This window comes from Aegilops tauschii, chromosome 2 (genome assembly GCF_002575655.3).
Source record: "Aegilops tauschii subsp. strangulata cultivar AL8/78 chromosome 2, Aet v6.0, whole genome shotgun sequence".
Taxonomy (NCBI): Eukaryota; Viridiplantae; Streptophyta; class Magnoliopsida; order Poales; family Poaceae; genus Aegilops; species Aegilops tauschii.
The window spans coordinates 15,987,760-16,003,300 of NC_053036.3; the positions used below are offsets into that span (position 1 = coordinate 15,987,760).

The 15,541-nt window shown below is 49.8% G+C and overlaps 3 protein-coding genes across 4 annotated transcripts; 2 read left to right on the plus strand and 1 right to left on the minus strand.

Annotated features, from left to right (window-relative positions):
* Positions 1 to 1,222: 1,222 nt before the first annotated feature.
* Positions 1,223 to 2,992, plus strand: LOC109770962 (stress-response A/B barrel domain-containing protein HS1). Its single transcript, XM_020329675.4, has 2 exons — positions 1,223 to 1,497; positions 2,590 to 2,992. Exons 1-2 carry the CDS (start codon positions 1,349 to 1,351, stop codon positions 2,774 to 2,776), a joined length of 336 nt encoding a protein of 111 aa, XP_020185264.1. The 5' UTR covers positions 1,223 to 1,348; the 3' UTR covers positions 2,777 to 2,992.
* Positions 2,993 to 4,244: 1,252 nt separating this feature from the next.
* On the plus strand, positions 4,245 to 5,224 carry LOC109770966 (stress-response A/B barrel domain-containing protein HS1). Its single transcript, XM_020329680.3, has 2 exons — positions 4,245 to 4,579; positions 4,806 to 5,224. Exons 1-2 carry the CDS (start codon positions 4,425 to 4,427, stop codon positions 4,990 to 4,992), a joined length of 342 nt encoding a protein of 113 aa, XP_020185269.1. The 5' UTR covers positions 4,245 to 4,424; the 3' UTR covers positions 4,993 to 5,224.
* Positions 5,225 to 5,426: 202 nt separating this feature from the next.
* LOC109770965 (subtilisin-like protease SBT5.3) lies at positions 5,427 to 13,111 on the minus strand. 2 transcript variants are annotated; one of them, XM_020329678.4, is made up of 16 exons: positions 12,844 to 13,111; positions 12,696 to 12,763; positions 12,516 to 12,595; positions 12,215 to 12,379; positions 11,338 to 11,437; positions 10,026 to 10,560; positions 9,613 to 9,701; positions 9,239 to 9,484; positions 8,822 to 9,150; positions 8,247 to 8,749; positions 6,731 to 6,877; positions 6,451 to 6,621; positions 6,274 to 6,334; positions 6,084 to 6,169; positions 5,889 to 5,978; positions 5,427 to 5,761 (listed from the first exon to the last, which is right to left on the minus strand). In XM_020329678.4, the coding sequence occupies exons 1-16, from the start codon at positions 12,940 to 12,942 to the stop codon at positions 5,699 to 5,701; spliced, it is 2,832 nt and encodes a 943-aa protein (XP_020185267.3). In that variant the 5' UTR covers positions 12,943 to 13,111; the 3' UTR covers positions 5,427 to 5,698. The 2 variants fall into 2 exon arrangements, with proteins under 2 accessions (XP_020185267.3, XP_020185266.1); XM_020329677.3 differs by lacking the exons at positions 8,247 to 8,749; positions 8,822 to 9,150; positions 9,239 to 9,484; ... (5 more) ...; positions 12,696 to 12,763; positions 12,844 to 13,111 and adding an exon at positions 6,958 to 7,174.
* Positions 13,112 to 15,541: the final 2,430 nt, after the last annotated feature.

A 15,541-nucleotide genomic window follows, 5' to 3' on the forward strand; every position in this document is an offset into this window, starting at 1 on the left:
TGCCGCCAGTACTTGAGAAGATAGTGGAGAAGTATTCTGAGATTGGATCATGGCCATACCCGTGACCGGGGAATCCGCCGGCGACTCGAAGGTCGCCGTCGGAGATCCCCCGGGTTGCAGTGACGCGCCGTGGCTTGATTGCCCTTGGATCTCGCGCGCGACCGGTGTAGTCGCAGACGGCGGGGATCCGGTTGATGGTGGAGTCGGCGCGGGCGCCGTTGAGGCTGCCTGTAGCGTCGCGACGGCGGATTCGAGCTACGCGAACCGCGCCTCGAGTTCCGGCTTCCAGGAGACGAGAGCGTCGATCCGTGTGGTCTGCACCGCCACGGCCTGGAGGATGGTCTTGGTATCCTCCTCTTGCCGGCGAGCGCGAGCGATGGCCTCGTCGTTGAGCTTGTCGAGGTACGCCTTCAGCGCGGATCCATGTTGGCGATGAGGGAGTCGCGCGCCTGCTTCTGGCGACGGGTTTCCAGCGCGGCGGTGGTGTCGTCGGCGACGGTGGAAGGGTGGTGGGTGGCTATCTGATACCACGATGTTAGGCACTCAATCTCGATCTAGATTCAATCACTCACAGGTAGCTTACAGGATACAAGTTTGTGAGGAGAAGAAGAAAAGAGAAAGCAAAAAGGGAGTCGTGCCGTGCCGGTGCCGGTGCCGGTTGCCTGATCCCACTGGATGCCGTCTCCGTTGCTCCACTTGGCCTTAAGAAGGGTTCACCCACTCTGGGCCCACGAACCTGCGGCTTGGGTGCTTGATCCTAGGTGGACGCCTGATGACGCGGTCTTGGCCCTGATTGGTTCCTTCTTCCCTTCCCGAAGCCACGCTGGCTGCCTTGTCAATGCCCGAGTCATTGCCGCCTCTCCCTGAATCAGGGACGCTGACATGGGGGGTGCAGACATCCTAGGATGCATGGACGGCGGCTGGAGAGGTACAACGGCGGTAACGGATGAGGAGTGTGTGTGTGCAAAGCAAGGGGATGGGCGGAGTGAAAGAAAAGTGGACCAGTGGGGTCGGAATATTACGTGGCGGCGGTCCGGACTCCCGCAAAGCGCCCCGTCCAGACAGTTTGCCTTTGGTTTACGGAAAACGAACATCCTGACCAATACACGGGCCGATAGGGTACCACGTTAGAAATGCGAGTTGTTTGAACATTGGAGATGCCCTTATTGCGTCTGGCCCTACGGTTGGACGCGTGAAGTGCAAGTTAGGTGATGATTTAGAGACATTTTAAGAAATGCCAACTGTCAACCACTCACAATAATACTCCACGCCAACTATATTACAAGCGTGGTTGGATAAGAAGATCTATACCACCGACAGAGCCAGCCTCGAAGCAGAGCAGAGATCGATGGCCGCGGCTGCGGGGAGCGGCGGCGTGGTGAAGCACCTCGTCCTCGCGCGGTTCAAGGAGGAGGCGACACCGGAGGCGCTGGACCAGCTCATCCGCCGCTACGCCGGCCTCGTCGACGCCGTCCCCTCCATGAAGGCATTCCACTGGTGAATATTATATCCTCCCGCTCGATCCTTGCATACTGTCGCACGCCTCTCTGCCTGCCTCGCCCCATTGGTCAGCTGTTGTTCTTGTTGCTCGGGTTACGCACGGTAGATGCCCGACGAGTTCCGTGTCTGTTCTGGTTCTGGTATGTGATTCTTCCGTATGCATGCGGCCATTAGTTTGGAAACCATTTGATTAGTTTTATGTAGAAGGGATTCAAGTAGCAAAGGAGGTGTTTTTCTTGGATCCAAAGGGGGAACCGGTGTATTCAGATCAGTAAAGTCAAACTAACAAGTAAATGTAATTCAGCTAATGGATCTCAAGGAGAAAGCCGTTGCTATAGTTTACCAACCTCAGCTCTGCCCAAACAACTTCTTGAGACCCAGGGTGCGCAATGTGATCCCCACTAGTTGTTGGGGCGTCACCCGGTGGCGCCGCTTGAAAGGAGGTTGTGCGCACGTTCACATTTCGAAAAATACATGTAGTCCTTACCTTCGTCTAGACAAATATTTAAATGAAATCATCACCTCCATTTTGAAAGGAAAAAAGTAAAAAGAAAAGAAACAAATCACCAACGTAGCCTACCAGCGAGCGCCACTTTGCGTAGCCCTTCATTTTAAAATATATATATGGGTCATCACCTCCATCTAAAAAGAGAAAAAATATTTTAAAAAATACCTCATCTCCGTCTAAAAATAATATCCCAAAATCTTTTTCACTGCAGCCAACCAGTTTGCGCCACGTGGCATAGCTGGTTGGCCGCCCTTCACGCGTAGCTTAATAGGGTTAATGATCTTCTATTTTAGGTAATACAGTATATTGCAAATATCTTGACATGGCATCTTGGACATTTAGCTTATGATGTTCCTGTTCACAATATAAAGTTTACACGGTGATATTTTATTCATTCCGCAGTAAGAATGAACTGAAACATCGTTTGACAGTGTCAGAGCAACTCATACATCCATTGTTGAAATCGTACCGACCTTGAAAACGAGTTACAGCTCATGGGACATTCACAAGTTTCAGCTCGTTTTCTTTTTTGTTTCTTGCAAAGTTTATATGTCAATTTTGATTCTTTCTTTGGTATGCAGGGGGACTGATGTGACCGTACTAGACACGCACGAAGGGTTCACACACGTCTTCGAGTCCACTTTTGAAAATACTGAGGGAGTCAAGGAGTACATTGCACACCCATCACATGTAGAGTTTGTAGATGAATTCTTGGCTTTGGCAGAGAAAATGCTCATAATGGACTATAAGCCTGCAGCTACCAATTAGTGGTTTCGGCAAAGTGAGACTCTTGGAGCTTCTGTTCTCACCCTCCGTCACAATTTATTTGTTTTTGATTTTTATTTTTCACTTGGTAGTCAAAAGTTATGTATCCTTGTGCCAAATAAATCCATTGAGAATGACTACTGGATTTGTGTTGATTGTTTTCTTTTCCAAAATACAATTTGCTGCTACTACTTCATAATGTTTGAAATAATTTCTGCATTTCGATTTTTCTGTAGCACTTAATTATCAAAACTACAATTGTAATGAGTGGACGTGCTCGTGCACACTCAACGTTTGACAGAATCTGCATCGCGCTGGTCCCCGTCATGTGGTAGTATGTAGTGCTTATCAAGTTTATGTATGTTTTTTTTTTAATTTAGACAGTAGAATCTGCATTTTCCGTTCCGTTCGAGCATAGGGAGGTGTGTTCCACTTAACCCATTAGAGATTGAGTTCCGCTTCGGTATAATTTTCGGTATACCCCCCCCCCCCCCCCCCCCCCCCCCCCCAACGTATACTTTTAGTACAACAATTGTGGTGTGCCTCCTCTTCTACAGATCCATTCTCAACATGGATAACCACCTCTAGCACACCCTGTTGATGGCCACATGAGTATAGGGGGATCTTTGCGTGAACTTCGGTGCAAAATGGTCCGGTGACGGGAGCAACAATTTCCATGTACTAGTGTGGTCATCAACACAAAAATAATGTCCCATACTAGAACCACATTGACCAGGATTAACCTCCCGGCTGAAGACAACAGATGGGCTTTTCCAGCGGGCGAGATACTTGTCCACCTTGGCAATGAATGAGGGGTGGATTTTTGCCAAGCTTGTTGATGGAGAGAGGAAGCACATGTAGCTTTGGGGGACGAGGTGAACCTGCAGCCGAGAGCTTGGGCAGCGACCTCAGCGTCTCCCAAGCTCATGTGTGTGGAGATCAGGGTTCTCTTCCCAAATTTAATCATTAACCGGTTACACTCTATAATATGTCGAAAGTTTGTCTCTGGTGAGATGTAGCAGATGGAGAGCCTCAGATGAGTATGGGGGTGTCGTCTGCATACTAGATGACGAGGCGGGGCATGTCGTCTCATAGGGGATGCTGCAGATGGTCGTCCTCATATTTCTTTTGGATGAGACGCTATAGAACATCTGCAATGAGGATGACCAGGTAGGACGAGAGAGCCTTGCCTATGACCCCAATGACACGGCATGCATCGCCGCGGAACCCCGTGGAGGAGGACCGATGGTTGAGTCCAGGTTAGGTTTTGGGCAACCCAACCTATCCACTTGGAGGAGAAGCCTCGAACAAATAGGATGTCCAAGGGGCTCCTTAGATCACCAGAGGTGAACCAGGCATCCGATCCCCACACAATCATTATCCTCCTTTTTGTGCCCCGTGATCGCCCTCGTGGGCCGCGAGTCCCATGCCACGCTGCCACGATCGGTCCACTTCTCACCGCACCAACCCCAGAATCTCAGATCCGCTCACACCTTGGGTGAAATAATGCCGCAGTCAAACCATTCGCTCCAGGCCAAACTCTGCAAAGCGGTGGCCTGAAGCTCACCAAGAAACCACGCCACCGCCGAGCAGACAAGCAAGCAAGCGAGGAGGAGAGGAGACGGCACCTCAGCACAAGCAAGCCGGAAGGATGGCTGCGGCGGCCGGGAGCGGCGGCGGCGGCGTGGTGAAGCACCTCGTCATCGTGCAGTTCAAGGAGGACGTGACCCCGGAGCGGCTGGACGGCCTCATCCGCGGCTACGCCGGCCTCGTCGACAAGGTCCCCTCCATGAAGGCCTTCCACTGGTACGGCAGCTGATCTCACCGCCACCAACCCCTCTGTCGATTCTCGCACCTCCTGCCGCTGCCGCCTTTCTGGTGAGCCGTCGCTGTAGCTGCTCGGGTTGCGCCCGGTAGGTATTCGACGAATTGCCTGCCTCGGCTGCGATTCTTCCCTGTGCGGCCGCTGGCTTGGAAGCCATGTGATTGCATAGTTTAAGCTTCAATTTTCTCTTCTTTCTTTGGTATGCAGGGGAACCGATGTGAGCATTGAGAACATGCATCAGGGGTTCACACACGTCTTCGAGTCCACCTTTGAAAGCACAGAGGGAGTCAAGGAGTACGTTTACCACCCAGCACACGTCGACTTTGCAACTGATTTCTTGGGTTCGACGGAGAAAGTCCTCATAATCGACTTCAAGCCGGCAGCTGGCAACTAATGGTTTCGGCCAAGTGAGACACTGAGAGCTTCTGTTGCCGCCTGCCCTCGGTGCTGCTTGTTTGTGCTTTTGTTCGGATTTCATCTGGTATTCACAAGTTTATGTACCTTGTGCTAAATAAATCCGTTCGGCCTGTTGTATCTGTTGAGAATGGTGGCTGAATTTGGTGTAGCTGTGTTGTGACATTTTGTAGCACTTAATAATCAGAATTCTGTGTGAAAGGTTCCTCTTAGTTGCTGCCATCCTTTTTAATTCCATATTATCCAGATGTATACTGGTTGGCCGTACAAATCTTCAAGTTGTTGTGTGCCGCCATATTATATACTTTGAACTGCAAAAACGTCTTATATTTGGTTACAGAGGCGGTACCTATGTACATGTTCACTGTAATAAAACACCAGCAGATTCAGCAAACCATGTCAATGTACGAGACATAAACCGGGAAAGCGGATCAGTCTTGTTGTATATATCTGTGGTACAGCCGTAAAAGTATATATGATCTTTACAATTTCTCTTTGCCAATAAAGCTACTCACAATTTCAACATATATGAAACAGGACAACTAAATACAACCGAAACAAAATTACAGCACACAAGATGGCCTTGTGAATTACAGCTCCATTGAATTAATTCCAACAACCATGTGCCGAAGACGACTCCAGTACCAGAGCAGAGATAACTGCTCACCGCCGTATGTAGGCAAAATTTATACCGTTATGTATTTCAGCATAGAGGAGCGCACATCCTCCATGAAAGCCACAGCCTCCTCCTGAAAAGTAAATACAAACACACAAGTTTAGAATAAATAGTAGCGAAAGAAGCACACGATCAAGATCCAAAGCATTGCTAATTTATTCGGTTCTCCTTCCTTATAGAGGTCAGGGGCAGCACATCACCTGGTTACTCGTCTTGGCGCTCGCTATGTTCTCGTCGAGAAGCGTCAATATGGACATGTTGAGCTCGTTCCGTTCGACCATGTCGAGCAGCTGCGCAACAACGATTCACAATTACAAAAAACTCAGCAGGTTCATACATACTCCCTCCCAGATAAGTGAACAGCATTTTTGAGCCCTTGTTGTTTCAGATCTTACAGTTTTCTTCCTATCTTTGGATTGCAGGATGTTGGTGAGCCGCTCCTTGGCCGTCACGAGGTCGTTTTGTAGCTTGTCGTAGGCCTCTGCACCATCAGCAAGGACAGCAGTTACAGATACAGAGAAGTTATCTACCTAGCTTGGATTATTATTCAGCAAGTGTCATGGAGTTAAGATTTTGTTCACTGACCAACTCCCTCCCCGATGACCTTCTGCATCGCCTCCAGCTCGATCAGCCTGTCTTCATTCGCCTGCGCGCGCACACAGAAGAAATCAAAATCAGGCTGGAATTGATCAATTGGAACAAATTTTACCACACGGAGCAGAGGAAGCAGGTTGAAATGTATCCAAAGCAGTTGGTGCGGACCGCTGTCCTGGTGACCGCGAATTTGATCTGCGCGATCTCGCGCTGGATGTGGTCGAAGAAGCCCTTGTTGAGCCTGGGGCGGAGCCTGCCGATCTCGATCTCGATCTCCCGCGCGTCCGTGTCCAGGAAGAACTCCACCAGCCCGGCGTCCGTCTCAGGTATCACCCGCGCCTGCACTCACGCGGCCACGCCGTGTCATCTTGTCAGCTCAGCTCAGGCCGGCAAGGGAAGGGGACGTGCTCGACGGACGGAATTGCAGCCAATGAATGAATTACCGTACCTCGCGCTCCTTGCGGCGGCGCTCCTGCTCCTCCTTGACCTGGAGGTCGAAGGCGGCGCGCGCGTCGGCGTCGCTGTCGAGGCGGCGCCGGAACTCGAGGCGCGAGATGTGGCCCGGCTGCGGCGGCGCCAGGATGCCCTCCGGGTCCTGCGTCCCAAGCCGAGCGCGTCAGTCAGTCAGCGCCGGCCAGCCAGCTGAGCCGAGAGATGGAGAGGCTTGGCACGTACCCATCCGATGCAGGAGATCTTGTTGGCGACGGCGCGGCGGGCGGTGGGCGCGCGGCGGGAGGCGGGGCGGGGCGCCAGGAGCGGGAAGCGCTGGAGGATGGCGCCGAGGGAGGAGGAGGTGGACGCCATGACCGCGCGCGCGAGGATGGAATGGACGTTATCCCTTCGACGATGGAGCGCACCGTACGATGGAGTGAGTGGGATGCTGATGATAAGATCACACACCACTCGAGTACACCGTTCAATATCTATTCGGCCCAATGGGCCGGCCCAACTACTGTCTTTTTTTTCTTTAAAAAAAAAAGGGTGAACGCAAAACGATATCTCCATTTGGCGAACGTCGTACAAGGACGACATTGACATCGTTCAATCTGCACTGAAAATTTCAGGTTTTCAAACTTTCGACGAAATTTCAGAAGGAAATTCATGCAATTGTAAATTTCGGAAATTTCCGAACCATCAAAGCTCCAGGTTTGAACTTCCAAGGTTTTAGACTTTCTAGCATTTGAACACTCCAGATTTTTAAACTTCTACAAATTTAGAAGTTTTTTTTTTGGGTGGTCTTTTGAACACACAACCCACCCCGCCACCACAAACACAAAATTTAGGCAAGATATATAGGCAGTAAGTTTTCCCAAAATAATTGAGAGCTTGAACTCTCAGAAGCATGTAGTCCATAGTGAAATCTCTACAAAGACTTATATTTAGGAACGGAGGGAGTAGAACTTTTAGGTTTTTTTTTTGCTCTTTTGAACACACAGCCCACCCCACCACCGCAAACACGATACTTCCAACCTTCAAAGTTCCAAGTTTGAACTTCCAAGATTTTCAACTTTCTAACATTTGAATATTCCAGATTTTTAAACTTCTACAAATCTAGAACTTTTTTTTTGCTCTTTTGAACACACAGCCCCACCCCACCACCACAAACACAAAACTTAGGCAAGATATATAGCACGTTAAGTTCTCCCAAAATAATTCAGAGCATGACTCTCAGAAGCATTTATCTTTGTATTAGCGAAACACATGGTTGTTTGTGCCATATTTCTACTGCACTCTGTTTTGTCAATCACACAACCTGAGTAGCATACAATGATACAAACATGTGATGTGCATGTGTTAAATATGTGATCCCTCAATTTATTCCGGGTACCGATCGACTCCAAACGCTAGCCGCACTTGGTGGTGGCCACGATGGGGCTCCACACGTGATGCTTCCCGTCCGACCACTCGATGCCGCCGAACACGTAGTTGGCAGCCTTGACGGGGTCGTAGACTTGAAACGTCACCTTGAAGTGCTTCTCCTCGTCTGGATTCTTACCGTCAAAGCTCACCGTGCTGGGGTCCACAATGACCGTCACCCCGGCCGGCTGCGTGATGCTGACGGTGTACGACGCCGCCCCGCCGCCCACGTTCCTCACCCTACGCTTCACGGTGAAGCTGCCGGAGGAGGGCAGGCAGGGCACGGAGATGGACGGGTAGTTGAGGTCCTCGGGGCGGTTGGCGCCCTTGCTGCATTGGAACGGGTTGGAGTCGGTGCCGTGGAACACGCGGATGAGCAGGGTCCAGAGTATGTCAAGCGGGAGCGGGAGCGAGACCGGGAGGAGGCCCTGGGTGTCGGTGGGCCTCAAGGAGCAGATGAAGTTGAGGTAGTCATGCGTCGTGGTGTCGTACACCAGGCCCGGGTCCAGGGCCCTCACCGGGTTCACGTGGCCCGAGCCATAGCTGAAGGGCGTGGCGGCACTGCCGGTCTCGTCCCGGATCCCGACACCGTCGTTGCCTCCCCTGTTGGCTGTACAAAAAACAGTTATTACTTAAGCACATGGGATTTTGTGTGGTGTGAAATGTTAGCGGAATTGCGTACCGGTGGTCATGATGGCGGAATAGACCATGTTTGGGTTCCATTTCGGGTATTTCGCCCTGAGCAGGCCGGCGATGCCGGCCACGTGCGGACACGACATGGAGGTGCCGGACTCTACCATGTAGGCGACACGGCGGCTGTCGGAAGCCAGGCCCGTCGGCGAGACCTCCTGGCTGTACGCGGCGATCACGTTCACACCTGGCGCGATGATGTCGGGCTTGAGGATCTGAGGGGTGATGGTGTTGGGCCCACGGGATGAGAAGGCTGCCATCACCGGCGATGGCTTCACACCCAGCTCTGCGTCCCTCGTCTTGATCGCACCCATCGGTGATCTGCTCAAAGAAGTGATCACCATTAATGAAATAAACAAGATGTACGATTATATATGAAACCAATTAAGGATGACATTGATCAGCTTACGGATCAGACTGGAGGTAGTTGAAGATGTCTATGCACTGGGAGTAGGAGCAATGAGCCGCCGGGATGATGTGCGGGTCGGCGCTGACGTCGTCCCCGCTGGCGGCGGCGTTGCAGAGGACCATGCCGACGCCGCCGGCGTCCTTCACCACCTCCCCCTTGGCCACTCGGCCGTTGGATCCTCTGGTGCACACCACTATCTTCCCCCTCACCTTGGCAGGGTCCAGGGAGCCAGGCACGCACAACGACCTGCAAGCAACATGCGTCCACATCTTACCAACAATTGGTGGTACTAGAAATGCCTTGATAGTTGATTTTTGTAAAGATAATATCCCAACGAGATCTTAGAAGTTGACTTTCTAGACAAATGATCTTACGAGTTGGCGGCAGATTGGCCTGCGGCATTGGCCTTCTCCCCGCTGATCATCGCACATGGCTGGTCGGTGCTGCCTGATAGACTTTGTCCCTGCAAATTAATTAATTAATTTCAGGCATCAACTTTCAATTCATACTCCCTCCTTTTCGCTTTAAAAGGCCTACGCGTATCCTTAGATAGCCAAATTCAATCAGTGTAATGCAAATTGTATTCCACGAAATTTACATATCAGTAGAAAATACAACATTTGAAGTTTTTAATGGTACATTTTTTCTGATATAAACTCATGTTACATTCACTAAATTGTCGACCTAGCTAGGGATACGCTTGGAACTTTCAAACAAAAATGGAGGTAGTACATACCAGATACATATAGGTTTTTGTTATCACATCAAGGAAAAGCAAGTTAATTACCGTGATAGTCTTGGTACCGATGACGACATCGGCGGGGAAGGTTCTGTCCATGGTGCTCGCGCCCACGGTGAGCATCCACGGAGCCACATTGCTGATCGAGCCTGCCGCGGGGCCATCGTTGCCACCCGCCGCGACGACGACGACCAACTGGGTGACAGCGTAGGCAGTTCCTATCGCAATGGTGTCGGTGGCATAGTCGGAGGCGGGGGAGCCGACGGAGAGCGAGAGCACATGCACGCCGTCCTCCACCGCCGTGAGTATGGCCCTGAGGATGTCCAGGCCGGAGCACCCTTCCTTGAAGCACGCCTTGTACGAGGCCACATGCGCCCGCGGCGAGCCGCCCTTGGCCGTGCCCGTCCCGTGGCCCAAGGCGCCGACATTGGGCACAAAGCCGCCGCCGGCCGTGGACAGCGTGTGCGTGCCGTGCCCCTCGTAGTCCCATGGCGAGTTCACCTCGGTCTGGTTCACCTGCTCGCCGTTCTGCTCGCTCATTGCCTTGATGCCCTCGTTGAAAACCCTCGCGCCGATCAACTTGCTGCATGCGTGCACAGTGTCAGTGGGATGCTACGTTTTTCTTTTTCCTGAAAATTAAAGCTAGCTAGCTATTCACATCGTCTCTATTTGCTGTATGCCTATATATATATATATATATATATATATATATATATATATATATATATATATATATATATATATGCATTATTCCTGGAAACCAATCTGTAATCAATGGACGTGGAGGGTACTAATGCATGCAAGTAGAAAATGGAAAGAAAATAATTTGGAAAGTACTCCAACGAAAAATGCACTAACGGGTTGGAAAATATAGTAATTTTCATAAAAATGAAGTAAATTACAAACTTAGGTAGTAAAAAATACATTTTCTTAATTACTATATTTTATACACCGTTTTACTAGATTTTGTATATAGTTTTACTGGGGGGTGTAGAATAAGTTATTCTACACTCATGCTTAGAATAGCGTTACCCTATGGTAAAGAAATTTTGACACTTAAAATAGCACCCAGCTGATATTTTGAAGTTTCTAACTTTAATCAACAACAGAACCTGAATTATGTGTCACAAAATTTATACTCCCTCTGTAAAGAAATATAAGGGAGTAGCATGCAATTCATAGTGAAAATATAGTTTCAAACGGTATAATTTTTTTAATTTGACGGCGTATAATTAACCGCTATATTACTGGTCAAATGGATGGTCGAAGATTAATCATGAATGAAAATAAAGACACTACGTAAATACAAATATGGGCGGCGGGAGATGTGTGTTCGATGATGGATATTGGTGGTAATTACTTGTTGCAGCCGGAGTAGCCTGGTTGGCATCCACCGATCCAGTTCGCCGGTTTGGGCAAGGTGCCGTCGTCCCTGAAGCTTGCAGATATCGGCGATACACCTGCGTACATGCGTGCGAAAAGAAAGCACATGAGCATCAGGTCAGGTCAGGTCAGAAGTGATGTTAGTCCTAAGTAACATTGCAATTTTCATGTGTATTAGTCGATCTCTTTGTGAAACTTTAGTTGACTATAGGTGCCAAGTTTTGCATGCATGTTACTGTGTACCGTGGTTTGATTGTGTTTGGGAGCATATCGTGATGGTGCCAGCAGGGTTTGATTCTGCGTGGTACTATTCAAGTATTATCGTGGAGCATGCAGCAGCTTTTTAATGCACGTCAAATGGGTAATTAAGAGTCGTGGGGTGCTCATTATCAGAATCCCTGCAGGTCAAAGCGAAACCTCATGCACTCACACGATGTCTGTAAACTAAGGAAGCGACTATACCTTTACTTGATTCATAATCATGGCCATCTTTTTTTCTATTAAAAGGGGTTTTCCCCAAGCATGGAGAGGTTTATTTATTCATAGTCGTCTAACAATGCATTTCTCATTTTACGGCTGCATGACGGATTTTAGTTATCAGTCCTGATGGTTATTGACCACCTGCATCAACTTACAAATACTTCTAGTTATTTTTTGAACAGAAATAGCAAGACCAGATAATTGAACTGAGACATAACGAAGTCTAAGTCAAGTGACATAACATGTAAGAAAAAAAACTAAAACTAAAAAGAAAATTTTGCACGGATCTTCACGTAAGATCTCACGAATATAGCACCTACTGAGACTTGAAGCATGTGCATGTAGGATAGGAGGGTGGGATATATTTGTCGTACCTGTGTCGACGTTGGCAATGATGACCCCCTCGCCGAACTTGCCAACGTTCTTCCACACGTCGTGCGCCTCGCCGTTAGAATTTTGGAGCCCTAGGAACTCCCACGAGCGCGTTGTCTGGACCGCATAAAGCTTGTCCTCGATCACGGCCACCACCCCGCTGAGCACTGCACCCACCCAGGAGAAAATAACAGTTACTAGTAATACAGTGAAAGACCCTCTTACTGTAAGTAGCTAGCCAGAGTAGTGGTGTAAACATGCATGGCACGATCGAATCATGCATAAATAATATATACGGCGTACGTTTGAGGACTGGTACGAGAAGGCTGTCGATCTGGATCCCGAGCCCTTTGATGCTGCCGAAGGAGTAGATCAGGTCGACCCTGCATGCAATGTTTAGGAAATTAATTAGGCGTGTGAGCTTAATTAATCTTGTGCACACAAGCATACTATAGATTACTTATAGAAATGGAGCTTACGTACGTGCCGCCGAGTGCAGCGGCCAGACCGGTCGGAGAGGGCGGCGGCCCGTCGAAGATCACCAGGTAAGACTGCGTGCGTGCAAGAAATCACGACAGAGAAAGTGGTAGCAAGATGGGAATGGAGAGTGCGGGAGGGTTGCATTGCATGCCTTGGGGGCAGCCGACGCCGGCGTGGCGTGCAGGTGCAGCGCGAGGAGGAGCGCCATGGCGAGCGGCAGAGCGCGGCCGGCTCCTCTCCCCATCTTCATTCGCCTCGCCGGCCGATGGTCCTCAGCTGCTAGCTGGGGTTTGTTGTCTTCTCTCGCGAGCTGCCATGGAATTTATACAGATCGATCGATCGATCGGTAGAGATCAGGTCTAGGACGTGCGCGCTCCCCAACAAGTCAACCGCAGGGGATCGGTGGTGCATGCGACGGGATCTTTCGCTTATCTTCTCCGCGAGCGCGAGGGCCACGAGGAGGCCCACGTTGTGGGATAGCATGCAGTTGCACCACATGCGCGCGCGGCAACGCGGAAGGTCCGGCGGTTCTGGCGGCGCATGCATTCTTCCTGCTGAGGCTCATGCGTCATGGCAAGCCAAATTGCAAAAAATGCTAGGCCCACTAATTGTGTTTGGTGGATCCAAAGGCACTAGAATATGAAACTTTTGGTGGTGTGTTGTTTTGGTTGTAGCTTCAAACATCTGGTTTCCTTAGTGAAATCGGGGAGTCATCCCTTTCATTCAAGAAAAAAAAAAGGATGTGGAACTCTGGGGTTCCAATATCTCATTTCGGTCATCTCATTGTTCAAATGGATCTTTCCACCTCCGCCGCCTCCCCTCTGCAGGCTGGCGTGCCCCGCCTAGAGGCCTGCCGCTCGCATCCATCCTGGCGCAGGCTCCCTGCCAGGCCATGCGGGTGCGCGCTCCACGCTCGTGCTCCTCCACCTCGGTAATCCAGTTCGTGTCCTCCCCGCCTTCGCTCCATCGACTCGGACCAGCAGTGCCTCCCGTACCCAAATCCTCCATGTGATGGCTAGCGCGCTATGGCCGCCATCCCGATCTGGGCCACAGCTCCTTGCTTCACTGACGCGCTCGCCATCCTCCTTAGCTGACATCCGCCCATCCCCACCACGTTGGTGGCTCTAGTACGTGGCTTCATCACAACCCCACCTGCTTGCCTCCACCCAACCCACTCCCCCACATCGCACCTTGCCGGCTGCCGCGCTGCGGCATACACTCCCTCAGATCCAACTGCTCGGGTGACCTCTTGCGCCCCCTCGCATGCTCCCCCTATCACCTCCTATGACTCCTACTCTCTCCATCGAGACTCGCCCACCGCCCCGTCGACTCCCTTTGGATGGTGGCCCGCTTGTTGTCGTCCTGCAATCACTGCAACTACTTCGACCTGCTGCATTGACACTGGTTGGATCAGGTACTTACTCTGGGAGAAATCCTTGCTGACACAACATCAGCTCACCACGGTGGCACATGTCCGTGTCACTTCCCTTCTTGGGGGCGTGGTCCTTCAGCTGTTCCCAATCCGCTCGGTATGGGCTCCGGACGAAACTCCTTTGATGATGTCGTCCATAGACATCATTTACCTTCCCGAAGGCGACATTTGTGAGTCCTTCTCTGCCATTCATCCGCCCCCACCAATTGGTGCTCAACCGTCTTGGTTGATGCTTGCTCAAGACCCTCTCATGGAAGCCGTTGTGTTGTGGCCAGTTTCGTGCTCTTGGTGTTGTCTCGGTTCATCTTTGCTCATTGATGGCGCAAGATTCCTCCTCAACTTGCTAATTGTTTCGACTTTCTCTGGTGGAGCTCCTAGTCAAGGTTTGTGTTCAGCTTGGCACTCGTTGATTGTGAATGCTCTTGTGTTGTGTCGTGGTGTTTTCACCATTGGCCGTCTCACGACATGATCTTCAAAACTAGATCGGTGTAGGTATGTTTCTATGAACTTTTTTCAAAACCAAATTTGATGCTATTTTAAACCAACTTTAGTGCTACAAAATGCAACTTTACCGCTACATGAGCCAACTCCTTGTTAGTATACTGTTATGCTATGTTGTCTACTGTAGCTAATTAATTTGCTGCTGTAGCAATCAACTTTAGTGCTACAAGATGATACTTCGAAACTAGAACCCTCAAAGATATGTTTAGACGAATATTTTCTGTGCAACTTTAGTGCATTAGGTACCAACTTTAGTGTCATGAAAGCCAACTTTAGTAACACGTACGTGTGCCAACTTCATGTCAGGTGGATGACTTGCACATCGAATTCTAGGTTGTTAATCGAGCCGACAGATGAAGCCACATGCTCATTGGTAGGGTAGTTGAGACGGAGTTTTAGTAGCGAAAACTGCACATCGACTGCTGGGGGGGGGGGGGGGGGGGGGGGGAGTTCCATATCGACTAGTAGACAGTTGACCAGGACAGGAGACAAAGCTGTACATCTCGCTGGTAGGGTAGTTGAACATTTATCCAATATGAAATTTCAAATTTTAACTTCTAAAAGTTTGAACATCCAAAAGTTGGATTTTTTAATAAACTTTGAACTTTTTCTTTTGCTTCTGAACTTCTATTTTTTTAGAAATAGAGTGGATAAGAGAGAAAGGGGAGAACCCCACGTATGTGGCCCCTACGCCCAACCATGTCCCCATAAGAACTTCATGTGTATGCAGTCAGATGCTAGGGAGTCAAGGAGCAGAACATATAAAATTTTGAATCTTCATTATTTCATCTAAATCTTGTTTGGCAAGAAAAAATCATCTAAATGTTTGGAGTAGGCCCTCGCCCCTCAACATATCTCAACCATAGAAGAAGCCACACCCGCACCTCTAAACACGAGTAATGCTACATGTTGTTTC

Coding starts and splice junctions, on each gene's coding strand:
- LOC109770965 (XM_020329678.4), bottom strand. CDS start 12,942: ATGAAGATGGGGAGAGGAGCCGGCCGCGCTCTGCCGCTCGCCATGGCG. Junction 12,596..12,695: donor GCCGCTGCACTCGGCGGCAC/GTACGTAAGCTC, acceptor CATTGCATGCAG/GGTCGACCTGATCTACTCCT. Junction 5,979..6,083: donor CCAAAGATAGGAAGAAAACT/GTAAGATCTGAA, acceptor GTTGTTGCGCAG/CTGCTCGACATGGTCGAACG.
- LOC109770962 (XM_020329675.4), top strand. CDS start 1,349: ATGGCCGCGGCTGCGGGGAGCGGCGGCGTGGTGAAGCACCTCGTCCTC. Junction 1,498..2,589: donor TCCATGAAGGCATTCCACTG/GTGAATATTATA, acceptor TTTGGTATGCAG/GGGGACTGATGTGACCGTAC.
- LOC109770966 (XM_020329680.3), top strand. CDS start 4,425: ATGGCTGCGGCGGCCGGGAGCGGCGGCGGCGGCGTGGTGAAGCACCTC. Junction 4,580..4,805: donor TCCATGAAGGCCTTCCACTG/GTACGGCAGCTG, acceptor TTTGGTATGCAG/GGGAACCGATGTGAGCATTG.